The 27,990-nt window shown below is 38.3% G+C and overlaps 2 protein-coding genes across 2 annotated transcripts in view; both read right to left on the bottom strand.

Annotated features, from left to right (window-relative positions):
- Positions 1–27,990, bottom strand: part of SLC38A9 (solute carrier family 38 member 9) — an 84,516-nt gene that overhangs the window by 40,061 nt on the left and 16,465 nt on the right. Inside the window, exons 3-6 of the mRNA XM_044224662.1 lie at positions 6,073–6,205; positions 1,567–1,688; positions 1,366–1,429; positions 1,037–1,130 (exon numbers count right to left, since the gene is read on the bottom strand). Coding sequence (XP_044080597.1) covers positions 1,037–1,130; positions 1,366–1,429; positions 1,567–1,688; positions 6,073–6,205 — 413 coding nt within the window. The remainder of the gene's footprint in view (positions 1–1,036; positions 1,131–1,365; positions 1,430–1,566; positions 1,689–6,072; positions 6,206–27,990) is intronic.
- On the bottom strand, positions 22,952–23,176 carry LOC122889491 (small nuclear ribonucleoprotein G-like). Its single transcript, XM_044224671.1, has one exon. It carries the CDS (start codon positions 23,174–23,176, stop codon positions 22,952–22,954), a length of 225 nt encoding a protein of 74 aa, XP_044080606.1.

The following is a 27,990-nucleotide window of genomic DNA, read 5'->3' as shown; positions in this document are numbered from 1 at the left end:
GACAAGAAATAATGGTTAAAGGGCTAATGTCTACATCATACAAAAAACTTAGCAGATCTGTAAGAGCATCAAGGTATTTGAGGATAAATGGGAAAGGGGTAAGAATAAATCATAAAATTAAGACAAAATATACACCCCCTCAAAAAAAAAAGACAAAATATACATTGCTTAATAAAGCCCTCCCCCTCAAAGACAAAGCCTGGTTTCTTGATTCAAAATTGCTAAGATTCACCTAAATAATATAGGGATATTTAGGTCCTAAACTACTTTAAAACAATCTAAAAAGGTAATTCCCTGATCCAGAATTTACAGAGATGAGTAGAGGCAATGTATTACTAAGCTTTGTGAATTCACTAAAATGGACATGTTCATATTTTCATATTTTTCTAGTTACATTTTCTACTTTAAAGAGATTCTAACATTTAGATCTCTTGGTGGGGGATAGATCAAAAGTCACCATTAACTGCTAAGAATCACAGATTTTTGTTTTCTTTTCTTTCTTTCTTTTTCTTTTCTTTTCTTTCTTTTTTTTTTTTTTAAAGATTTATTCATTTGAGAGAGAGCACATGCAGGGGGAAGGGTTAGAGGGAGAGGGAGAAAGACCATCCTCAAGCTGACTCCCTGCTGAACCAGAAGCCTGTCATAGGGCTGGATCCCAGGACGATGAGACCAAGACCTGGGCCAAAATTAAGAGTCAGACACTTAACTGACAGAGCTACCCAGGCAACCCAGAATCACAGAATTTTCAACTTAGTTCTGAAAAAGACTATTTTTAAAATAAGATCTTATCATATTTTTTTTTAAATCAGGAAATTAGCATCAAAGTAAAGAAACTACAAACCTCTCTGAATTTCAAAGGCAGTCACTAATTCATTGACATATCAGTTCAGTTGAATGCTATGAGTTAAAGAAGTAAATCTTTAGAAACAAAATAGTTAACACACATGTGGAATGTATACATTAGTGATCTCCTTCACCAGGAAATACTTATGAATACCCAAATGGTTACTCTATTTTCATCATGGCAAACTCTTACATATCATAGATCGTGATTTCACTACTCTGTAGCAGCAATAAAGTGTTAAAATGCCCATCAGCATGATGACACACATTCCAGTAGTAAAGCCAGCCTGTTTAAAAACACAAATATAGAAAACATATATCATCAGGTTAGAATAAATTCATATGCAACCACATTACCTTACCCTACCCTAAACAATTATGATAAAACCTGACAATGTAAAGTTAAAAATGATTATCTATTTTCTTCAGTAACTGTCTAGATTTATTAAAACCTTGACTGTAAATCTTACAAAATAAAGAGAAAAAAATTCAAGCAAAAAGTGTGCTGAAAAATTTTATTACCTGTTTTATGCCCCAAGGAATACTTAATATAGATGTTCCCATCATGGTATTCCAAATCATAAAACTGAAAACACAGAATAATAGTAGTAAAAATATGGAGTTTGACTCTTTAAACATTTTAATTAAGACAAAAATGAAAATAACCAGGAATTTTCATTTATAAAAAGCTTAAGTTATGATCCAAAAAGAAGTTTTACTCACATGGTTACTAAACTGGTGTTTTTGCCATATCCTTCAGTGTAACTTTGAAGTTTATAAGCAGAACCCAATGGACTATATACATAGCACTCTTCTGGAGCTGGAACTACATGATCTGGGGCAATCTAGTAAAAGAAGAAATGTTATAAGAGAAATGTTACAACCAGAAAATGTGCAGGATAGGATATTTTCTAAACATCAGAGGACCTGACTCTAGATATAATTCTTAATATCACAAACAAATAGCATGTATCCCTGATTAATGAATATAAAAAAACCCTTTCCAAATATAGTAGATCTAAAGGACTAAGAGTTTGGAGAATAAGAGCAATAAAATGTTCATGTGACATGACAATGAATTCTTAAAATATGCAACTATAAAAATATTTTTCCCTTCATTTTCATGAGAAAGAAAGAAGAGTCAGCAAAGAATGAGATTAAGGAATTCTAGATGGAGGAGATCTGGGGCTTAAGTGAGAGGAATTTCAAAAATCAAGTGGCCATTGAACTCCTCCAGGAATAGGTTTTAGCAAAGAGGTAGGGAACTCAAACTATAAAGAAATGACACATCAATACAAGATAAAGAAAGGAAATATATATGAAAAGCATATAAAAAGCAGAAGTAAAAAATGAGCTAACATAGCCTAAGGAAAGGCAAAGCAAGAATTCTTAGAGATGGAATATGCAAACAAAACACAAGGAGCTAATAGAGAGGCTGAAGACACACGGAATGACAGAATAGATACATTTTCTTATACACATAGTTCTCACCTTACCTCCCATACATATCTTCTGAATTCTACCTCCTTAGAGAGGAAAAAAAATTAGTCTCCTGGTGGAATTCTGCCCATCTCCCTGAGAACAGTCCTTTGAGAACATGAAGTCCCATATAGTAGTTAAAAATAAAAGAGCTGACAGGTAAAAAATCAATGATCTTTTCCCTTTTTTTAAAGACTTTAATTAACTAATGAATTTATAGAACATGCAAGTTGGGGGAGAGGCAGAGGGAGGAGGAGAATGAAACTCTCAAGCAGACTCCAGGCTGAGGACACAGCCCCACTCAGGGCTCCATTTCATGACCCTGAGTTCACGACCTGAGCCAAAAGCAAGGGTTAGATGTTTAACTGACTCAGCCACCCAGGTGCCCCTCTCCCCTTTATTCTAAGTAGGCTCCACACCCAGCATGGAGCCCAACGCAGAGCTTGAACTCATGACCCTGAGATCAAGACCTGGGCTGAGATAGAGTCAGAGGCTTAACAGACTGAACCACTCAGGCATCCCTCAACAATCTTTTACATTTAGCATCCACTATAAAAATCTACAACTCTGTGTTAGGTTTAGTGTTCAAGATGAAAAATACAGTCCACAACTTTAAGAAGCTTAAATTCCAGTTGGAAGACTGGAAGCAATTAGATAAGGGTAGAAGAGAGAAAAAAGTAAGGGTGGGATACTGTATTGCAAGAATGACAAAAGATTAACAGGGACTAGAATAGTTAGGGAAGACGTCAAGGAAGTGATAGAATATTGGACCATAGTAAGTAGAAAGGATATGGACTGGTACAAAAGGAAAAAGTGCAGAGACTTTACGTATATAATTGCTGGTATCTTGCGGGTAAAACGTGTCTTGAATGTTACGCCTCCTGTGGCTTTGGAAACAATTATTTCTGAGAAATAAAAAGGCATATATGTAAATGGCTCTGCTGTTTTCTCTTTTACCCTTAACCATCCTGGGTCTGAGTTGTATTATTTTCTTCAAGGGTGTAAAAAGAAAAAAGGGGAAGGATCATGTCTGCATCAGGCAGGTGATAAACTATGATGGCTTGCAAAGTTCATAAAAAGTGAAAATTTAAAGTTACAGGAGGCAGGATTAGAAGCTAAAGGTTAAGAAGTTATAAATTTTTAAGAGTTACAGACAAAATGGAGAATTGGATTCCATACTCCAGCAGTAATGTAGGATAGTGCTTTCCTTCCTTCCTTCCTTCCTTTTTCTTTCTTTCTCCCTCCCTTTCTTTCCTTCCTCCTTTCCTTTCTTTCTTCCCTTCTTCCTTTCTTGTTCCTTTCTCCCTCTCTCTTTCTCTCCCTTCCTACCTTCCTCTCTTCATTTCCTTCTTTCCTTTCTTTCTTCCCTCCTCACTTTCTTCCCTTCTTCCTTCCCTTCTTTCTTCCTTTTTCTTTTTTTTAAAGATTTCATTTATTTATTTGTCAGAGAGAGAGAAAGGGAGAGAGAGCACAAGCAGAAGGAGCAGAAAACAGAGGGAGAAGCAGGCTCCCTGCTGAGCAAGGAGCCTGATGTGGGACTCAACCAGGACCCTGGGATCATGACCTGAGGTGAAGGTAGCCCAGGTGTCCCCCTTCCTTTCTTCCTTCCTTTCTCCCTCTCTCTTGCTCCCTTCTTTCTCTCTTTCCCTCCCTCCCATCCTCCCTCCCTTCCTTCCTTCCTTTCTCTCTCTCTTAAGATTTTATCTATTTACTTGAGATAGAGAAAGCAAGAGAGGGTGAGCACAAATTGGGGGGCAGGGGGCATCCAGAAGGAAAGGGAGAAGCTAAGCAGAGAGCCCGATGTGTGGGTTCTATCCCAGCACCCCAGAATCATGACCTGAGCTGAAGGCAGACGATCAACCAACGGAGCCACCCAGCACCCAGGCATAGGACAGTGCTTTTCAAACTTAAATTTTCCTGTGACAGACACAGGGATGTTGTTAAATACAGATTATGATCCAGTAGGTCTGGAGTAAAGACTGAGATTCTGCATTTTTAATAAGTTCTCAGTGATGCCAGTACTGCTGGCTTGTGCAGGACACAATTTTACTAATCAGGATCTAGGAGATGTTGGCGGTCAAATAATTTTCTTCTCTTCCCTATTCTAGAATTAAAATAGTAAGATAAATAAGGAAAGTTTCAGAAATAAAAAGGCACAACTCCGTAGAATCCTGAGACATGTGGTTTCACACTGTTTTCCCCTTAAACATCTCTTAATAAAGTAATTTTGGAATTCTCAGGAAATGAGCCTTTATGTATACATACATTCATTAAAAATGGTCATGTCTTACTGTTAATTCTAGATCACTATTTATTACTGTTTATACACTTTGATTTACTACAGTCATCTCAATGTCAGTTAACAAAAGGTATTCAACTTGGTGTTCACTGTTGACTTAATTTCCAGCCAAACAATGTCCATTCAGGACTAGACTGGCCCAGCCAGTATCTTTAAAGCCTGCTTCCACAAGAAGAGCTTCTAGGTCTGAATTAGACCGAGAGACATTGGATTACTTCTACTCCGCAGAGGGCTTAAATAATCCCGTTGGAACTAAGTCTTTATGACAAGTACTGATATAAAGGTCTAGGGGAGGAAAAATGAAAAAATTGGGGAAAAAAATGACCAGAATATTTTGGAAATCACTACTTCAGCTATGCAAAAGGAGATGTTAATACCTCATATGGCTTTACTTGAGATATCTCAAGCCTTGTCCCTCAGTAAACACCTAAAGAATACTGGTTTCGCTCTCCTTTTTTTATTATCATCTATAAAAATATCACTTTTCCTCCCAGAATGTTTCCATTTTTTTAAGCTATTAAGTTTCTGCATATCTCATATGTGATGATTCTTATAAGCAACCAGATTACTTCACATATATATATTTAAAGATTTTATGTATTTATTTGATAGAGACAGTGAGAGCAGGAACACAGCAGTGGGAGTGGGAAAGGGAGAAGCAGGCTTCCCGCCAAGTAGGGAGCCCGATGTAGGACTCGATCCCAGGACGCTGGGATCATGACCTGAGTCGAAGGCAGCTGCTTAGCCAACTGAGCCACCCAGGCGTTCCTGGTTTATATATTTGTAATGATCATAACAGATAAGTGGAGGTGCCCCTCACTTGTGCTTGCTCTCTCTCTAGTGCTCTCTCTCTCAAATAAACAAATGAAATCTTAAACAAAAACAAAACAAAACCAAAAGTGAAGAATATGCAATAATATATGGCCCACAAAGCCTAAAACGTTTAGAATCTGCTCTTTGACTCTTGTTTTTTTATCTATACAAGGACATTGCTAAATAGTAAAATAATATATTTGTTTATATGTATTTCAGTTTCCCACTCTAGTAGAAAAATTCTAAAAATTTTTTTCCCTTGTAGCTTCAAACTTAATAACTGAATGGACTAACTAGATCTACTATTATTTATGTTATTTATCAGTGACCTAAAGTACTTTAAAAGTAGTTTATTCTCCTCAGAGCTCTTAGGATTGGAGACTAGCAGAATTTAATCCAACAAATCTCAGGCTATTGTCAACACAGAGAGATTATTTCAAATCTCTTTGTCATGCTAGATAAGAATAAACTAGTCTGGGATGTTAAGATGTGTACTAATTACTACCTTGATTTTCCATGATGCCATCTGGAATATGGCCAGCAAAAAAAAAGATCAATCACTGGGAGTTTCCCTGGCTTATGCTGTTCACTGTTCATTTCAACTTAACTTTAGACAATTAGCAATGCTTGTCCCTTACCAGTGCCTTGTCTGCAGGAGCGGTGAGCCGGCTGTAGTAATGAATCCTCTTGTTCATGGCAGAGGCATGGTCGCTAACCCTCTGAATGACATCATTCACATTGACGATGTTTGTGGGCTCTATATAGAAAGGCCTAGAGAAGGGAATATACACTTGACAAAGAATATTCAGCCAGAAATTCTGGAAGTCAGCCATTGAGGAAAATAACTTCTTGTCCTCCATTAGAAATGGGATGTACCAAGGCAAGGCATTCAGTTCTCACTTTGGGTGGGAAAAGAAAATGTCACAAAAGAAGTATTATCCAATCCAAAGACTAATGCTTTTGTCTCATAATACTATTATAAATACACTTTTTTAATTTTTAGGAATTTAGCAACAGAGGAGACATAACAGAAAGAGCTTCAGTCAGATATGAAAAAGAAGTACATAGCAGCTGTTAGTTTTCAACAATGAAATTTAAACCTATACAGCTTTTAATATTCTCTCAAAAAGTTTCTGGCACTAAATCAAAGAAATTATTGTTATAAATGTTCCTATACAAAAGAGGAACTACTCTCTTCTGCTAAGAAATTTCCACTCCTTCTTTATGGGCCAAAGCTATTTCCTATGACAAATAAAATATCTATTGCTTGGTTCATGTACTAAAGATTAATGATCTCAACCACCTCCCTTGTGAAACTTGTCACAAGTATTATCAAATGGAATATGAAGACACTATAGATATTTTGCCTCATTTTACTTTATTTGGACTTCAGTAACAAATCCTATTATGCTATTATTTATGTATATGATTCTTTCCCATAACTATGTCCCAATCAACTGCAGATTCTAGTTTTCAATTATTTCTAGTCATTAACGCTGCCAGTTCCTTACCAAAACTCCCTCCATTTGCTTCTAAGCTTCCAGTAATATACTCCAAAACAGAAAGACCAGGCAGAGTAGCATGACTCTCAAATCCTTCTAAGTCACAAATGATACTGTGCCCCAAACTGCATATAATATGCTATTTTCAGATTACAAAAAGATCCAATAATGAAGGGGGAAAAGCTCAGATTTCTCTGGTTCCATATAACTCTGCTGCACTTAACAGTTGTGAAAGAAGCTTAAAATTTATGTTAGTCATAAGCTGTGATCATCAAGACAGTATGGTATTGGCACAAAAACAGACACATAGATCAAGGGAACAGACTAGAGAACCCAGAAATGGACTTTCAACTCTATGGTCAACTAATCTTCCAAAAAGCAGGAAAGAATAACCAATGGAAAAAAGTATCTTCAACAAACCATAAGTGACTCTTAATCTCACAAAACAAACTGAGGGTTGCTGGGGGGAGGGGAGTTGGGATAAGGGGGGTGGGGTTATGGACATTGGGGAGGGTATGTGCTTTGGTGAGTGCTGTGAAGTGTGTAAACCTGGCGATTCACAGACCTGTACCCCTGGGGATAAAAATATGTTATATGTTTATAAAAAATAAAAAATTAAAAATTAAAAAAAAAAAAGAAAACAGCATCTGAAAAGTAAGAGAAGAGCTACGGAGAACAATTTGAAATAAAGTATTTGAAACTGGATATTTTAAAAAAAAAGTATCTTCAACAGATGGTGTGGGGAAAATTGGACAGTAACCTGTAGAAAAATGAAACTGGACAACTTCCTTTTTTTTTTTTAAGATTTTATTTATTCATCTGACAGGGAGAGAGATCACAAGTAGGTAGAGAGGGAAGCAGAGAGAGAGAGAGGGAGAAGCAGGCTTCCCGCTGAGCAGAGAGCCCAACACAGGGCTCAATCCCAGGACCCTGAGATCATGACCAGAGCGGAAAGCAGAGGGTTAACCCACTGAGCCACCCAGGTGTCCCGAAACTGGACAACTTTCTTATACCATACACACACAAAAACATTCAAAATGGATGGAAGACCTAAATGTGAGACAGGAATCCATCAAAATCCTTGAGAACATAGGCAGCAACCTCTTTGACCTTGGCCATGGCAAATTCTTGCTAGACATGTCTCCAAAGGCAAAGGAAACAAAGGCAAAAGTGATCTACCGGGACCTCATCAAGATAAAAAGCTTTTGCACAGCAAAGCAATAGTCAACCAAACTAAAAGGCAACCTACAGAATGGGAGAAGATACTTGTAAATGTCTTACCAGATAAAGGTCTAATATCCAAAATCTAAAAGAACTTACTAAACTTAACACCCAGAAAACAAAAATTCAGTCAAGAAATGGGTGGAAGACATGAACAGACATTTCTCCAAAAGAAGACATACAAATGGCCAAGAGACACACAAAAAAATGCTCAACATCCCTTGGCCTCAGGGAAATACAAATCAAAATCATAATGAGATAACACCTCACACCAGTCAAAATGGTTAAAATTAACAACTGAAGAAACAACAGATGTTGGTGAGGATGTGGAGAAAGTGAGCCCTCTTACACTGTTGATGGGAATGCAAAGTGGTGCAGCCACTCTGGAAGACAGTATGGAGGTTCCTCAAAAAGTTAAAAACAGAACTACACTATGACCCAGCAATTGCACTATTAGGTACTTATCCAAAGGATACAAACATAGAGATTTGAAGATTTTATTTATTTATTTGAGAGACAGAGATCACAAGTAGGCAGAGAAGCAGGCAGTGAGAGAGGAGGAAGCAGGCTCCCCGCTGAGCAGAGAGCCCGATGCGGGGCTTATTCCCAGGGCCCCGGGCTGAAGGCAGAGGCTTCAACCCACTGAGCCACCCAGGCGCCCCAACAAACATAGAGATTTGAAGGGACACATGCACTCCAATGTTTAAAGTAGCAATGTCCATAATAGCCAAACTCTGGAAAGAGCCCAGGTATCCACTGAACGATAAAAAGATAAAGAAGATGTGGAAGGCAGCTATGCTCACCAAAAGCATGGAGGACATGGGGAGTAACGAGAGAAAGGGGTTGGGGTAAATTGGAAGGGGAGGTGAATCATGAGAGACTATGGACTCTGAAAAACAATCTGAGGGGTTTGAAGTGGCAGGGGGTGGGTGGGAGATCAGGGTACCAGGTGGTGGGTATTATAGAGGGCACGGATTGCATGGAGCACTGGGTGTGGTGAAAAAATAATGATACTGTTATGCTGAAAATAAATGAAAATGAAATAAAATAAAGAAGATGTGAGGTATCTATATATATATATATCTATATATATATATCCTCTAGTTCCATCCACTTCCTTGCAAATGGCAAGATTTCATTCTTTTGAATGAATATATATATATATATTCATTCAAAAGAATGAATATATATATATATATAATAAAATATTACTTAGTCATCAAAAGAATGAAATCTTGCCATTTGGAAGGAAGTGGATGGAACTAGAGGGTATTATGCTAAGCAAAATAAGTCAGTCAGAGAAAGACAATATGATTTTACTTATATGTTGAATTTAAGAAACAGAAGAGATGAACAGAAGGGAAGGGAAGGAAAAATAAGACAAAAACAGAGACAGAGACAAAGCATAGAGACTCTTAACTAAAGGAAACAAACTGAGGGCTGCTGGATGGGAGGAGAGGAGGGAGATGGGCTAAACGGGTGATGGGCATTAAGGAGGGCACTTGATGGAATTAGTACTGGGTGTTATCTACAACTGATGAATCACTAAATTCTACCTCTGAAACTAATAATATATACTATGTATTAAGTAAATTGAATTTAAATTAAAAAATGTGTTAGTCATTTCTGGAGACAGTTAATCTAATCTTGTGGAAATACTTGAAAAACAAGTGACTAAAATTTTAGTTTGTTATTTTTCCAACTGTTAGATATTAGAGAAATGATAGTATAGATGTTAAATTTAATCCTGTCTCTCTAGTTAGTATACAGAATCTCTGAATCTTTCTTTTTCTATTTATTCTCCATCACAGCACCTAAATAGGATGGGTACTCTCCAGTTCAACCCAACATATATCTTAAAGTTAAGCACTTACTAGAGTAAATATGTGGATATATAGATCAACATGACAGTCTATCTCTACTAAGCATATCATTACTAAGTGAAGTAAGGGATGTCAATAAATCTGAAGGTGATATAAAGAAAACATGAAGGCTGGAAGCTGGGTAAACTATCCCTACTTATAAATTTGGTAGCCTTAGATAACTACTAACCCTTCCAAAGCATTACAGTATTCTGTATAATTTGTAGATCTAATGTGACAGCAGTACTAAAAAGCAGTGTAAACATATTTACATCCAGGAGACAGTTCAGTCATACCTGGGGTCACAATCTACACAGCATTCATTTCTTTTTTTGCAAGAACAATACCCCACAAAATTCAAGAAAGAATTACAGGTTTAATGCCAACAAAAAAGACATTGCAACTGATCAAAGATTATGAAAGAGAGTTACAAGTAGGTTATTAATAGAGAGGTGTAGATGTTCTACTTGTAACTTTTTACTCTGAAAATCCAAATGTATTAATATCAACCACTAAGTTGGCTTGAAGGCTTGCAGAAAAGCAGTCCAAGAAGTGCTACATTTTTTTGGCTCCTGGCCTCTAACAGAAGAGTTAACTGTACCAGTTTAGTTGGCTTGGATACCTTGAGAGCAGAATGACTCTGAAAGTTTTTTTTTTTTCCAACAGTTTTCATCGAGATGCTGAGTGCCTTTTCAAACAAATATTTTGGAATGTTTTCAAAACAGATTCTCCTAAAAAATATCCAACTCCGCATATTTTAACTAAATTATTAGAAACATACACTTAAGGCTTCATCAGAGAGGAAAAATATAAATTACATTTCTAAATTGAACTTCAGTTGGCTCTGAAAATACTTTTAAAATTAATAGTATACAGAAAACAGTATTAAGAGTAAAATGCTTTTGAAACTTGGGCTTTTTCTTTTGAACATGGTTTCATGTGATTGCTCCCTATCAGGGTTACCTCCCAAATGAAATGTGGCTCAAATGTGCCAAAGTAAAAATAAATTATGATATTTCATGTAGAAGTTATATTTGTTTTACCTTATAAATATGTATGGTCATGCTACAGAAGAAAATGCTTTTAACATTTAGTAGAAATTTTAAGATATTTAAAAATGTGACTCAAAATCCCATATTTTCATTTAATACCCTTATAAACAGAGAAACGTTATTTCTACCTAACACCTTTTCTAGTTCCACTCCTTAAATTCCTTAAAAATTTTTGGCTTTAAAATTTGTCTCCACCCTTCTACTGACCAGTTATGTTTCTCTAGAGTTTAACAACAAACCCCATGACTTTTTAGGTTCATACTCAATATGAAGACCTATGACTTAAAGCTGCTCCTTTATTCACATCTCTATGAAAGCTGAAGCACTCCACACCTGCCAGATTGGGGTAGGTTGTTAAAAAATGAAAAGGGAATCAACTATTCAAAAATCTCAAGCAAAACAGACATTCAAAATAATGAATCCACTGTACGTGTTTCTTCCTGCATGGTAAAACGCTATGTCTGACAAGAAGCATTTCAATAAAGACAGAAAAGAAGTTAATCAAGCCATTGCACCTAGAAATTCCTTGCGGCTACAATTAAAAAAAAAATGGTGACCTGGAGCTTGCTAATATGTTTCTCACTTCCTCTGATGCTTATACAACATCATTTTTCACAAAAATCCTGTTCCACACTCCAATTTCACTCACTATTATCAAAGGCTGAGCACACAAATTTTCTCTGTGATGGTTAATTAATTTGTACTGGTTCTCAAATTTATTAAATATTATCTAAATGCCAAGCAAGTATTAAGCATAGTTCTAAACATTTAACAATGAATAAGACACAGAACCTGAAGGTTCATAATCTGCTGGAGAAGACAGGTAGGTAAGCAATTCCAATCCAAAGGGAAAAAGACAGAGAGTGACTACTTATAAGCAATAGTGGGAGCAAGAAAGAGTGAACAGAGTTGTGTGGTACTAGGTAGGTGCAGTGTACTATGCAATCAAAAAGCAGGAGAAGCTAAACCATGTCTGGCAGACCACTGAGGAAGTTACAGCTGAGGTGGATCCTGGAAGATACAGAGTTAGTCAGAAATATATACAAGCATGTAGAAAAAAACAGGACAGTATGATGTATTTTTGGGAAACTCTAAATAGCAGGAAGAAAAGGGGTAAGACACAAGGTAAACCAGGGCAAGAACATGGAGGACTTCGCATGCCAACAAAAGCTATGATCCTTTATGTTAGAACACCCAGCTGATTCCTTCTCCAATCTCAAACCTCAAATAATCAGTTATTCCGAGTTTAATCCACTGACATTTTTCTTCTCTATCTAGATTCAATCTCTTGGTGGACTCATCTAGTCATGTAAATTTAAATATCATGTATATGCTGATGGCACTCAAACTATTATCTCTAGCCTGAACTCCTGATTCATATATATCAGACTGATCTTGTCCTTCTCTCCAACCCCATCTCTTGGACTTCATTACTTACCACATCACACTAGCCTCCTCACAATTCCTGAAACACTACAAGCATGCACCTATACTCCAGGACCTTTGTTACCAATTTCAGGTAAAACACAAAGCCTCTGAAGGCCTTTCCACTAAGTATCTGCATGGCTTGCTTCTTTACTTCTTTCAATTCTTTCCTCACTTGAGGAATAAGGTATTTAGCTATCCTTGACAGCATAGCTAAAATTTCAACCCATCTTCTCTACACTTGTCATTTCACATATTTTCTCTGCTTTACAATATCTCCTTAGCATTTATACTATGTAACACAGTATATACTTATATATTATTGGTTGCTTACAGTAACAGCAAGGATTTTTGTCAATTTGATCACTCTTATATTCTCAGGCGCTAGGATAGTACTTGGCATATCATAAAAGCTCATTAGAATATGGTGAATAAAATATCATATACCACTTTAAGAAAAAGTCCACTTTGAAATAATTTTTAAAAAATAATTCCAGGGTTTCTAAGGCCCGGGGGCGCTTCTTGACCCGCGCCATTGTTTCAAAGTCTAAGCCGCGCACGCGAAACTCTTCCCCGGACAGAGGCGCGCAAAAGCCCAGCCTGCGGCTTACAGACCAGCACCCCGTTCTCAGTGCCCCAGATGCCCGCCCGACCCACAGCCGCCTCTGAAAAGAGGTGCGCGTAAGCCGGGCACTCCCAGCCCGGGCCAGCGGCAAAATCTCAGTGTGCGATCGCTGCTTGGAAACTCTCTGGCGGTCAGGAGCTCCCAGACAGCCGCCACTGCCTTGGCTTTGGGGACGAGCAAAAGATCCTGCGCCCCCAGGGTCTTTAACTTGGAACCTGCACTGCCAGCGTCCCAGGGGGAATTTATTCAGCTTCTGCACCCAGACTGAGGCTTCTCTCTGAGACGGAGATCAGGAAGTGTTCCAGGGTGCACCTTGACTGCACCAGAGTTGATACATCCAGCTACATCTGTTCAGTCTTCTCCCACCAAAATGACTAGGAGGAGGAATGCCCAACAGAAGAAAAATACAGAGGATGGACCTTCTGCAATAGAGCTAACGGCTATCAACATAGACAATATGTCGGAAAGAGAATTCAGGCTAACAATTATCCAGGCAATAGCTAGGTTGGACAAAGCCATGGATGACCAAACAGAATTGATTAGGGCCGAACTGAAAGCGACCAGACAGGATGTTCACAATGTTAGGGCGGAGCTCAAAGCTACCAGGGAGGAGGTCCACAATGCTCTCAATGAGTTCCAATCCAATCTAAACTCTCTCAAAGCTGGGGTAACTGAGACAGAAGATAGAATTAGTGATCTGGAAGACAAACAGATGGAGAGAAAGGATCAGGAGGAAGCCTGGAACAAACAGCTTAGATCCCACGAAAGCAGAATCAGGGAAATAAATGATGCCATGAAGCGTTCCAACGTCAGAATTATTGGAATTCCTGAAGGGGAGGAGAAAGAAAGAAATCTAGAAGATATCGTGGAACAAGTCCTTCATGAAAATTTTCCGAATCTCGCGAATGAAACCAGCGTTCATGTACTAGAGGCTGAACGGTCTCCACCCAAGATTATACACTCCAAAAAAACATCACGACACCTGATAGTCAAATTGAGAAATTATAATTGTAGGTATAATCTCTTGAAAGCTGCCAGGGCAAAGAAGCTCCTTACTTACAGAGGGAAGCCCATCAGAATAACGTCAGACCTGTCCACAGAGACCTGGCAAGCCAGAAGAGGCTGGCAAGATATATTCAGGGCACTAAATGAGAAGAACATGCAGCCAAGAATACTTTATCCAGCAAGACTGACATTCAAAATGGATGGAGAGATAAAGAGTTTCCAAGACCGGCAAGGCTTAAAAGACTATGCAACCACCAAGCCGACACTGCAGGAAATATTAAGGGGGGTTCTATAAAAGAGGAAAAATCCCAAGAATAGCATTGAACAGAAATATAGAGACATTCTACAGAAAGAAAGACTTCAAAGGTAACTCGATGTCAATAAAAACATATCTATCAATAATCACTCTCAATGTGAATGGCCTAAATGCACCCATAAAACGGCACAGGGTTGCAGATTGGATAAAACGACAGGACCCATCCATATGCTGTCTACAAGAGACCCATTTTGAACCTAAAGATACATGCAGACTGAAAGTGAAGGGGTGGAGAAGCATCTTTCATGCCAATGGGACTCAAAAGAAGGCTGGGGTAGCGATTCTCATATCAGATAAATTAGACTTCAAACTAAAGACTGTAGTCAGAGATACAGAAGGACACTACATAATCCTTAAAGGGACTATCCACCAAGATGATCTAACAATTGTAAATATCTATGCTCCCATATGGGAGCAGCCAATTACTTAAGAAAACTGTTAATCAAGATAGTCATATTGATATGAATACACTAATTGTAGGAGATCTTAACACGCCTCTTTCAGAACTAGACAGATCATCGAAGCAGAAAATCAATAAAGAAACAAGAGCATTGAATGACACATTGGACCAGATGGACCTCATAGATATATACAGAACATTCCACCCTAAAACAGCAGAATACTCATTCTTCTCAAGTGCACACGGAACCTTCTCCAGAATAGACCACATACTGGGTCACAAATCAGGACTCAGCCGATACCAAAAGACTGAGCTTATTCCCTGCATATTCTCAGATCACAATGCTTTGAAACTGGAGCTCAATCACAAGGAAAAGTTCCGAAGGAACTCAAACACCTGGAAGCTAAAGACCACCTTGCTTAAGAATGCTTGGATCAACCAGGAGATCAAAGAAGAACTGAAACAATTCATGGAAACCAATGAGAATGAAGACACTTCGGTCCAAAACCTATGGGATACAGCAAAGGCGGTCCTAAGGGGAAAATATATAGCCATCCAAGCCTTGCTCAAAAAAATTGAAAAATCCAGAACACACCAGCTGTCTCTACACCTTAAAGAACTGGAGGATCAACAACAAATCAAACCAACTCCACACATAAGAAGGGAAATCATCAAGATTAGAGCTGAGATCAATGAGGGAGAAACCAGAGATACAGTAGAACGTATCAATGAAACTAGAAGCTGGTTTTTTGAAAGAATCAATAAGATCGATAAGCCACTGGCTACACTAATCCGAAAGAAAAGAGAGAAATCCCAAATTCATAAAATTATGAATGAAAAGGGAGAGATCACAACTAACGCCAAGGAAGTAGAAACAATCATCAGAAGTTATTACGAACAGTTATATGCCAATAAGCTTAGCAACCTAGATGAAATGGATGCATTCCTGGAAAAATATAAACTACCAAAATTGAACCAGGAAGAAATCGACAACCTGAATAGACCAATATCTAATAACGAGATTGAAGCAGTGATCAAAAATCTCCCAAAAAACAAGAGCCCAGGACATGACGGATTCCCTGGGGAATTCTACCAAACCTTCAAAGAAGAAATAACACCTATTCTCCTGAAGCTGTTTCAAAAAATTGAAGCAGAAGGAAAACTTCCAGACTCTTTCTATGAAGCCAGCATTACCCTGATCCCCAAACCAGGCAAAGACCCTACCAAAAAGGAAAATTTTAGACCAATATCACTGATGAATATGGATGCTAAGATTCTCAACAAGATCCTAGCCAACAGGATCCAAGAGCACATTAAAAAGATTATCCACCATGATCTAATGGGATTCATCCCTGGGCTACAAGGATGGTTCAACATTCGCAAATCAATCAATGTGATACAAAAATTAATATGAGAAGAGAGAAGAACCACATGGTCCTCTCAATTGATGCAGAAAAAGCATTTGACAGAATCCAACATCCGTTCCTGATTAAAACGCTTCAAAGTATAGGGATAGAGGGAACATTCCTGAACCTCATCAAATCTATCTATGAAAGACCCACAGCAAATATCATCCTCAATGGGAAAAAGCTTGCAGCCTTCCCATTGAGATCAGGAACAAGACAAGGATGCCCACTTTCACCACTCTTGTTCAACATAGTATTAGAAGTCCTAGCAACAGCAATCAGACAACAGAGAGAAATAAAAGGTATCCAAATTGGTAATGAAAAAGTCAAACTCTCTCTCTTCGCAGATGACATGATTCTTTATATGGAAAACCCAAAAGACTCCACCCCCAAACTACTAGAACTCATACAGCAATTCAGCAGCGTGGCAGGATACAAAGTCAATGTGCAGAAATCAGTGGCTTTCTTATACACTAACAATGAAAATACAGAAAGGGAAATTAGAGAATCGATTCCATTTACTATAGCACCAAGAACCATAAGATACCTGGGAATAAACCTAACTAAAGAGGTAAAGGATCTATACTTGAGGAACTATAGAACACTCATGAAAGAAACTGAAGAAGACACAAAAAGATGGAAGACCATTCCATGCTCTTGGATCGGAAGAATAAACATTGTTAAAATGTCTATACTGCCTAGAGCAATCTATACTTTTAATGCCATTCCGATCAAAATTCCACCGGCATTCTTCAAAGAGCTGGAGCAAATAATCCTAAAATTTGTATGGAATCAGAAGAGACCCCGAATCGCTAAGGAAATGTTGAAAAACAAAAATAAAGCTGGCGGCATCACCTTACCTGATTTCAAGCTTTATTACAAAGCTGTGATCACCAAGACAGCATGGTACTGGCATTAAAACAGACACATAGACCAGTGGAACAGAGTAGAGAGCCCTGATATGGACCCTCAACTCTATGATCAATTAATCTTCGACAAAACAGGAAAAAATATACAGTGGAAAAAAGACAGTCTCTTCAATAAATGGTGCTGGGAAAACTGGACAGCTATATGTAGAAGAATGAAACTCAACCATTCTCTTACACCGTACACAAAGATCAACTCAAAATGGATAAAAGACCTCAACGTGAGACAGGAATCTATCAGAATCTTAGAGGAGAACATAGGCAGTAATCTCTTTGATATCAGCCACAGCAACTTCTTTCAAGATACGTCTCCAAAGGCAAAGGAAACAAAAGCGAAAATAAACTTCTGGGACTTCATCAAAATCAAAAGCTTCTGCACAGCAAAGGAAACAGTCTAAAAAACAAAGAGGCAACCCACGGAATGGGAGAAGATATTTGCAAATGACAGTACAGACAAAAGGTTGATATCCAGGATCTATAATGAACTCCTCAAACTCAACCCACACGAAACAGACAAACACATCAAAAAATGGGCAGAAGATATGAACAGACACTTCTCCAATCAAGAAATACAAATGGCTATCAGACACATGAAAAAATGCTCATCATCATTAGCCCTCAGGGAGATTCAAATTAAAACCACATTGAGATATCACCTTACACCAGTTAGAATGGCCAAAATTAACAAAACAGGAAACAGCATGTGTTGGAGAGATGTGGAGAAAGGGGAACCCTCTTACACTGTTGGTGGGAATGCAAGTTGGTGCAGCCTCTTTGGAGAACAGTGTGGAGATTCCTCAAGAAATTAAAAATAGAGCTTCCCTACGACCCTGCAATTGCACTCCTGGGTATTTACCCCAAAGATACAGATGTCGTGAAAAGAAGGGCCATCTGTACCCCAATGTTTATAGCAGCAATGGCCACAGTCGCCAAACTATGGAAAGAACCAAGATGCCCTTCAACGGATGAATGGATAAGGAAGATGTGGTCCATATACACTATGGAGTATTATGCCTCCATCAGAAAGGACGAATATCCAACTTTTGTAGCAACATGGACGGGACTGGAAGAGATTATGCTGAGTGAAATCAGTCAAGCAGAGAGAGTCAATTATCATATGGTTTCACTCATTTGTGGAGCATAACCAATAGCATGGAGGACAAGGGGCGTTAGAGAAGAGTAGGGAATTTGGGTAAATTGGAAGGGGAGGTGAACCATGAGAGACTATGGACTCTGAAAAACAGTCTGAGGGGTTTGAAGTGGCAGGGGGGTGGGAGGTTGGGGTACCAGGTGGTGGGTATTATAGAGGGCACGGATTGCATGGAGCACTGGGTGTGGTGAAAAAAATAATGAATACTGTTTTTCTGAAAATAAATAAATTGGGAAAAAAAAAAGAATATACAACAATGTACCTATATACACTCAACATGTGCACATGTATACACAAAACACACACAGAGTATAACATATACACACTTACAATACATGCCACACACAACATATTTACATACATTCACACTAGACTTAAATACACAACACACACATGCATAACTCATACAACATATACACACAACACATACTTAAACACATAACACATACTCACACACAAATACAACGTGCACTTACACTTGCACACATATTCATACACTCATAACACCTAGTCAAAAAAAATAATAATAATTCCATGCCCAACGTGGGGCTCGAACTCACAGTCCAAAGATCAAGAGTTGCATGCCCTACCAACTGAGCCAGCCAGATGCCCCAATATTTTGAAATAATTTCCAGTCACAAAGAAGTTAGAAAAACAGTACAAAGAGCAGAGTACACTCCACTCAGGTTTCCCCAATGTTGATATCTTATATAACCACAGTACAATCATCAAAACTTGCATTACTTTTATTTATTTATTTATTTATTTTTTAAAAAGATTTTATTTATTTTGAGAGAGTGAGCAAGCAGGAGAGGCGGAAGGTCAGAGGGAGAAGCAGACCCCCCCTGCTGAGCAGGGAGCTAGCTGCAAGACTAGATCCTGGGACTCCAAGATCATGACCTGAGCTGAAGGCAGTCACTCAACCAACTGAGCCACCCAGGTGCCTGTATTACTTTAGAATCAGGAAAAATGTTAATGAAAAGTTATAGGGATAATTCTTTCAACATTTCTGTAGGTTTAAAATGTTTAAAATAAAGTGAGGGAGAAATGATGGAGGGAGTAATCAAAGTGTTAAGTACTTTACAAAAGAAGCAGCAACTTGTACAAAAATCAATTTACTGTGTTAATTTAGTGTGTTATCTTCAAACCAATTAACCATTTTTCAAGAGGATAGAATGATTAACTGTGTGAAGTGTTACTGCTAAGTCAAAAGAGATGAGAACTGATCCATGAAATGACCACTGGTGACTGTGATGTGAGTGCTTTCAGTGGAGTAGTAATGGCAAAGGCCTGTCTGAATTGGGTTCAAGAGAAAAACTGGAAATGGTGAGAATAAATAATCCTTGCAAAGAGTTTTTTGTAAAAAGGAGCCAAAGAAATGGAGTGGTAGCTAACAGGTTAAGTATAAATACTTCAGAAAGCATTAAAAAAGCGTAACAAATATAAAAATCACCCATAACCCCACAATGAGTAATCATTAATAACACTTTCCCAACCTCATTCTTTTGGGCAGGAAACATGAGATTCCATTGTATGTTCACCAGAATTACTAAGATTTTAAAATCTGACAATACCAAGCACTAGCAGGAGGTAGAGTAATGGAAACTCTTACACACTATAGTGGGAATGTAAACTGGTTCAACTCTTATGGAAAAGAGTTTGGCATTATCTAGTTAAGTTGAATATTCACATACATATATCCTAGAAAAGTTCTTACACATGTATGCTAAGACACACATACAATATTTATAAGAACATTAATTGTAAGATCTTCACATTGGAGACAACCCAAATGTCTAAGTAGAGTAGAATGTAAATATACGTAAACTTCAGATAGTCATAGAATAAAATAGCACAAAGCATGGGAAAGAAATACTGTTATATACAACTTGGATGGAAATTACACTGCTGAACAAAAATTCTAAAATAATATATATAGAATGATCTCATTTACATGAAGTGCACAAAAAGGTAAAACTGAATTCAGTCTTTAGGGATACAGAGACAATAAATAAATAAAAGTAGGGAAATGATCACACAAACAACTGGAAAGTGGTGAACTTGTAGGGAGGAAGGAGGATGTGTTTGGTAAAGGACATATGAGGAACTTCTGGGGTGCTGCTCTTTCTATACCTTGGTGTTGGCTGCATAGGTGTTGGCTTTACAATTATTTTAAAAAATTGTCCATATGGGGTGCCTGGGTGGCTTACTCAGTCAGCTCAGGTTATGATCTCAGGGTCCTGGGACTGAGCCCCTGGTTCTTGCTCCTTGCTCAGCAGCAAGGCTACTTCTTCCTCTATCTCTGCCCCTTCCCTTGCTTGTGGTCTCTCTCAAATAAATAAAATCTTAAAAAAAATAAAAATGTACATACATGCTATACAGTCTTCTGTACATATATCACGTGATAAAAGACTTAAAAAATATAACTTGAATTAACCCATTCTTTCAAAATTTAGTAAGGAGATGAAAAGGGACCAAAAAAATCTTATATATCATACAGAAGTTTACTGGTTATCTTTTGGCAAACTATTAATAAAGATGTGTCAAACTCAAACACAAGTTACCTACTTTTCTATGAAAAGACAACTGTTTAAAATATATTAACTCCTCCTGCGATGGCAAGCCGCTATCAAAAGTATGCTATATAGGTACACAACATGCATTAAAAACCTAAAAGCCTCCACATACTTAACTAGGTTCCACACTGGGCGGAGCTTGAACTCATTATCTGAGATTGAGACCCAAGATGAAATCAAGAGTCAGACACTGAAAGACTGAGTCACCCAGGTGCCCCAAGAGAGTAGCTGCTTTTTAAAAATTCACACTGAGTAGAGAATATTCTGACAATGGATGTTTAGAAATGTTTCAACTGGGGTGCCTGGGTGGCTCAATCGTTAAGTGTCTGCCTTTGGCTCAGGTCATGATCCCACAGCCCTGGGATGGAGCCCCACATTAAGCTCCACACAGAATAGAGCCCTGCATCGGGCTCTCTGCTTGGTGGGAAACCTGTTTCTCCCTCTCCACTCCGCCTGCATGTGTTCCCTCTTCCGCTCCGTCTCTCTTTGTCAAATAAATAAAATCTTTAAAAAAAGAGAGAAATGTTTCCACTGTACATAATATTATTGCTGAAAATAATGTTTGTCACCAATAAAAACTTCTATCTGCAATTTTACATACATGGATGAAACTTTCTAACACGTAAAAACTTCCAAAGTTGTAAATGGCCTTTGAATGAATCTGTTATTAAACATAAAAATAGTCAAAATAACAACTGTAATAATGACGCAAATGACAGCACTAGTATCTTGGTATTTATTCCATGTAATACAAACATCAATCAGTATTTTCACTATCTCTAGGTTGATATAAAATAAAACCACCACCATCACTGCATCCCATCTTCCACCTAGAAAAAGCAGATCCAAACGGGACATGGTGAGTGACCTCAAAAAAGGAAGATTAGGAATGTGGGAAAAATTTCCAAGACAGTATATTTTTCCAGCTCTTCCTTTTAACCGCCTTATGAAAATGCCAAAATAAATCACAAATTGTCCCAATAAACTTAAGTGCAATAAATTAAGAATATCATTAACAATATTTTGAAATAAAGGGTATGTCTTAATTATAAATAAAGGGTAGGCTTCAGCCTGCAATGTCATGCCAATTACTACCCTCCTTCTTACACAAATCCACCAAAAGAATTTCTGGAAAAGAGGGGTTCCTGAGTGGCTCAGATGGTTAAGCGTCTGCCCTCGGCTCAGGCCCTGATCGCAGGGTCCTGGGATGGAGCCCCACAACTGACTCCCTGCTGAGCAGGGAGCCTGCTTCTCCCTCTCCCACTCCCCCTGCTTGTGTTCCGTCTCTCACTCTCTCTCTGTCAAATAAATTAAAAATCTTAAAAAAAAAAAAAAGAATTTCTGGAAAAGAAAGAAAATTTCCCGTTTTGTAACCCTAAATATTCTCCATTTAAAAAAAAAATGAAGAAGAAGAAGAAAAATGCCAGGTCAGCATTTTAACTAAAATTTCCTTTCCTTTTAACTCATGCCCCGGATGCAGGCCAAAAGTCCTCTGGCAAGGTCATCAAGGATTTTAACTGCTATAAACTCTAGGAATAGAGACTGAAGCCAGAATGATATACAAGGGGAAAGTACCAGGTTTCAAGGAGAAGTAAAAAGTTTTACAGTAAAAATTGTGCTTAAGAATCACTGAAATGGGGGTGCCAGGGTGGCTCAGTAGGTTGGGGCCTCTGCCTTCGGCTCGGGTCGTGATCTCGGGGTCCTGGGATCGAGCCCCGCATCGGGCTCTCTGCTCGGCGGGAGCCTGCTTCCTCCTCTCTGCCTGCCTCTCTGCCTGCTTGTGATCTCTGTCAAATAAATAAATAAAATATTTAAAAAAAAAGAAAAAAAGAATCACTGAAATGCCCCCCAAATATATATTGTAAGCATTTTCTCATATTAAGAATTCCTTTTTTTTTTTTTTTTTGGCTATTATAAAAGTTTATTTAACAAAAAAGCTCAATATGAAAATGCACACGATCTGATTTTTATATTGTAGTAAAACAGGTACTATGGAGAGGGGACATGTGGAAGCAGTTGATTCTTCTGATGAACACAACCATTGTTTATACTCATTCTAAGGCTCCTAACATGATGATACTATTTCCTCGTATTACTACCATTCCAATATTGTTCTGTTGCCCACTAGTTGCCATCTCCACACATTCATCTATCACAAGATTCATAAATGGATCAAACCCCCACAATATTCCTTGAACATGTCTGCCACCATTTAATTTCAATGATAATTTCTTGTCCATAAATTTTTTCAACTCGGGAGGGTGAGCTTTGCTCATAGTGTCTACTCGGCGAGCTCAAAGATGCCTCCAAATGGCAAGAATTCCTTTTTTAAAAAGATTTTATTTATTCATTTTTAGAGAGAGGGAGAGAGTGAGGGGAGGGACAGAGGGGGAGGGAAAGGGACAGGCAGACTCTGTGCTGAGCTCAGAGCCTGATGCAGGGTTTGATCTCACGATCCTGAGATCATGACCTGAGTTCAGGGAAAGGCTAGAGACTGTTTTATTGTCCAAAGGACCATTTTGATTGGAACAATTATTATGAGAACAGTTTTATTAGAAGCAGTTGTGGGAGTAGAGTGAAATTAAGGTGAGTAGGCTTTAATTACTAGCTTTTCCAGAAACAAGGCAAAAGGTATCCCTAGGAGTCACAGTGGTAGGAACCATATACCTGAGTCCCTAAAACTCATTTTTAAAGATTAAGGATGTTAGATTATGGCAGGATAGGACAAATCCAGTCTATGGCATGTTTTATTGGATCATGTCCATGTCCATGTAATTTTGTATTCTATAGCTATTCTCACTGCAAAATGGTGAAGTTTAATTCATAGGACCACAAGGCCTAAAATATTTACTATCTGGCCCTTTACAGAAAAAAGTTTGCTAACTCCTGCCAGACATTGAAAGTCTCCTTAGTGACTCAGAAGCAGAGATAAGGACTTCTATTCCCCTTCTTGGTGGGCAGAGGGGATAAGCAGGAAGGAGGCCTCATGCTTTTGTCACATCTATGTCAGGGAGCATCTGAATAGGTCTTTCTTTTAGAAATGCTTGTAACCAGATGTTAGTAAACTTCACCCAGTTTAATCCTTTAGAAGATCTACCACATATTTGTAAGACTATGTATTACAAATAAAACAAAATTCAAAGGAAAGACCTTCAACTTCAGTCCAAAAAAAACTACCACAACAAATATCCTTACTCAGAGCAGTGCCTACACAGAAAGCCCCCCAAACACCTAGCCATCAGGACTACAAATGGCTAGATTGTATTTCTGGCTGGGCTCAGCCAGACTCTACAGCATAGTTACTCACAGGAAAATAATTCCACAGCATTCTTGGTAATGCTAGTTCAGGATGGGATAAACCAGTATTTTTCCTAGTGAAAAATGAGTACTGAGTTAAAAAAAATAAAATCAAAATATTTATAACTGTTCATCAAAGTGCTCCCTTTTTCTCACTGTGTGTCTATCTCTTTCCCTGGAGGTAAGGGCTGTGTTTGAGCACTTCTTGCACACTACAAATGCTTAGTGAATGTTTGCTGACAAAAGTAAAAATATAAGAAAAAAGGACAGGAGGTGGCAAGTGGAGAGGGAGTGAAAGAGGCAGAGAGAGGAGGCAGGCAGGGAGATAGCTAGGGAGTAACAGGGAGAAGTAATGAATTACACCGAATGAGCAGTACCTTAAATTGTACCTACTATGTGACCTCACAAAAAAAATCATAGAAAAGAGAGACAAGATGAAATGTACCAAAATATTTCAACAATGTTTACCTCTATGTGATGGAATTTATTTCCTTATGCTTCTGTTGTCAGAAACTTCCTTATACCCACCTACTAAAAAAGCTCCACCAAGTAGAGAAAAAGACATGATTTGTAACATTCCACAGAAGCACAGATGATTTAAATAATGTTTTTAAGAAAATGAGTTTTTATTTTGCATATACTATTTTACCCTAAATTATAAGAATACTATATTTTCTTTCTTTTTTTTTTTTAAAGATTTTATTTATTTGAGAGAGAGAGAACGAATGCACATGAGCAAGGGAGGGGCAGAGGGAGAAGCAGAGTCCCCACAGAGTAGAAAGCCCAATGTAGGGCTCAATCCCAGGACCCTGGGACCATGACCTAAGCAGAAGGTAGATGCTTAACTGACTAAACTACCCAGGTGTTCCTGAACGCTGTATTTTCTGAATAACTTGGTTCTCATTATAAAAGTAGTAGACTGTCTATCTGAAGAGAATATGTAAGTTATACAGGAAAATGAAAATAATCCATTAGAAAAAAATCATTTCAGATTTTTTTTAAAAGATTTTATTTATTTATTTGACAGAGAGAAATCACAAGTAGATGGAGAGGCAGGCAGAGAGAGAGAGAGGGAAGCAGGCTCCCTGCTGAGCAGAGAGCCCGATGCGGGACTCGATCCCAGGACCCTGAGATCATGACCTGAGCCGAAGGCAGCGGCTTAACCCACTGAGCCACCCAGGCGCCCCTCAGATTTTTTTTTAAAGATTTATTTATTCATTTGACAGAAATCACAAGGAGGCAGAGAGGCAGGCAGAGAGAGAGGAGGAAGCAGGCTTCCCGCTGAGCAGGGAGCCCGATGCGGGACTCGATCCCAGGACCCTGGGACCACGACCCGAGCCGAAGGCAGAGGCCTTAACCCACTGAGCCACCTAGGTGTCCCTCATTTCAGATTTTGATGCATTACCAAATGCACACAGATGCACACATATGCATGTAAGCATTTAGCAAAAAAGGGTTCCACTGTGGAAAAGTAACATGGGGATGGAAACGGGGAGAAGAATGAGAAAAGTAGACAGAAGAGGGAAGAGAATAGAAGAAAAATAAGGAAGAGATGGAGGGTATAGAAGAAGCACTGCATCAGCAAATGGACCATCCTTGTCACTGATATATTGTCAAGACCCTTGTCCCATCTACTTAACATGGATGGCACATTCTCAAAATATAATTTATGCAGCTCTGTAAATCAGCAGCCCTGGGAAAACTACTTTTCTATCTCTTGTTATACATCTCCATAATCCCTAACTATGGAATTACCAAGCTTCAGTAACCGCTTCCAATTATTACTATTGGGCCCAGATCTACCCTTACAAATTAATAAACTCCTCACTTTGCTTTGTTATTCCTTCTCTCTCCCAGGACCACAAATATCCAAAAGAGTCAATTCAGGCTGCTATTCAGGGGTAGTATTATTGCCAAACGAAACAGAAAGAGGCCACCTGACATTATGTGCAGACTAGTAAACATTCTAAAAAAACCAGGGGCCATGACACAGCGTGTTTGAGGGTACCAGGAATGCTGCTTATTTTCAATATCTACCTCTGTCCCACTGACTTACCAGAGTTCTTGCAATGTTGTCACTTACCAAAACAAAACAAAACCCCCTAACTTTTAGGTCAGGCTTTTACATTTCTAGGATTCTCCATATTAAAATGCAAATAGCTATGGAAAGGTAATAGACTAGGTCTCTGACACCTAAGACTGTTTTCCATCAAAACACCAAATAGACAACAGATCCCACAAGAATAAGACAGATAAGAACTATGCTGAGTGAAATAAGTCAAGCAGAGAGAGCCAATTATCATAAGGTTTTACTTATTTGTGGAGCATAACAAATAACAGAGAACATGGGGAGATGGAGAGGAAAAGGGAGTTGAGGGAAATTGGAAGGGGAGGTGAACCATGAGAGACTATGGACACTGAAAAACCCGAGGGTTTTGAAGGGGCGGGGGGTTTGAGGTTGGGGGAACCAGGTGGTGGGTATTGGGGAGGGCACGTATTGCATGGAACACTGGGTGTGGTACAAAAACAATGAACACTGTTACGCTGAAAAGAAATTAAAGCAAAACAAAACAAAAACAGTTGATGAGGAAAAAAAAAAAAAAGAACTAGTGAAAAAGGGGGGGACAAAAAGTATGATTTACCAAGCACTGCCTAAGAGGAAACTGCTGGGTCAATTATTGCCCTGGAGGAACACTGGGATACAAAAGAAGCATGAAAGCCCTATACCCTAGGAAAAATGAAAAAGGACATGTTGATAGAAGAAAACTGAAAAAGGGGAGCTCAAAAACAAAATAACCACTTCATAATCTGGTTTTAGACTGGCTGGAATGTTCAACTCTCAAGGGGCATAATCCCAGAGCAGCATCACAGTATGAAGCAATTCTGAATACCAGCTATATCTTTGGTTACCAGAAAGTCTGGGAAAAGCTGGAAGACAATCTCTTGAACCAGTGATTGCCAATGGAATCTATCACATACAACACAGGAGATTTCTAAACCTTTCTGTCCCTCCATGCACATTCCTAACTCTACCCCAAACCAGGTGAAAAACTGAGAGGGAGAAGAGGTGTGTAGAGAGAAGTATACACGTATACTTTGCAGAAGTTCCTCACAAGATCCAAATGGTTATGATATGTATTCCTACTCTACAGTGACAAGCTTCATTCTCCACGAGTCTAATTAGACCCCAGTTCCACCAATGTCATAAGCAGATCCAGCACACTATCAGCTCAAAGGAGTTCTTAAAATTGTTACATTTGAACTGATAGATGATTTTGATTGCCACCTAGTGGAAGAGAGAAAATTAATCACAAGCTAAACTGAGGAAAAGCAAATTAAAAGTATCAAATGTTGTTCTCTATTCTCTGATGGCCAAGCAATTTCTTACATGTGAGATGATTTTTAGGTAGCACAAAGACCAATGCTATTTTAACTACTTGATATTTATCATAATGCATATTAGAATAATGATGAAACTCATCATTTCATAAACCTATGAAGATGCAGCTAAAAGCCTAATTTTAAGAAGTAAACAGATTTTAAAATATATCTACATAATAATACTGCACAAGTAATATTATAATGGGATATCACCAAAGCTTTACGGTAACTCCAAAATGATCAGTGTTAGAAATAGTCGTCTAAGCTGGTTCTTCTTCTTCTTCTTCTTTTTTAAAAAAGATTATTTATTTATTTATTTGACAGAGAGAGAGAGAGAGAGAGATCACAAGTAGGCAGAGAGCCAGGCAGAGAGAGAGAGGGAAGCAGGCTCCCTGCTGAGCAGAGAGCCCGA

Source organism: Neovison vison, chromosome 1 (genome assembly GCF_020171115.1).
Source record: "Neovison vison isolate M4711 chromosome 1, ASM_NN_V1, whole genome shotgun sequence".
Classification (NCBI taxonomy): Eukaryota; Metazoa; Chordata; class Mammalia; order Carnivora; family Mustelidae; genus Neogale; species Neogale vison.
This window is presented reverse-complemented; position numbering and strand designations above follow the sequence as displayed.

Coding starts and splice junctions, on each gene's coding strand:
- LOC122889491 (XM_044224671.1), bottom strand. CDS start 23,176: ATGAGCAAAGCTCACCCTCCCGAGTTGAAAAAATTTATGGACAAGAAA.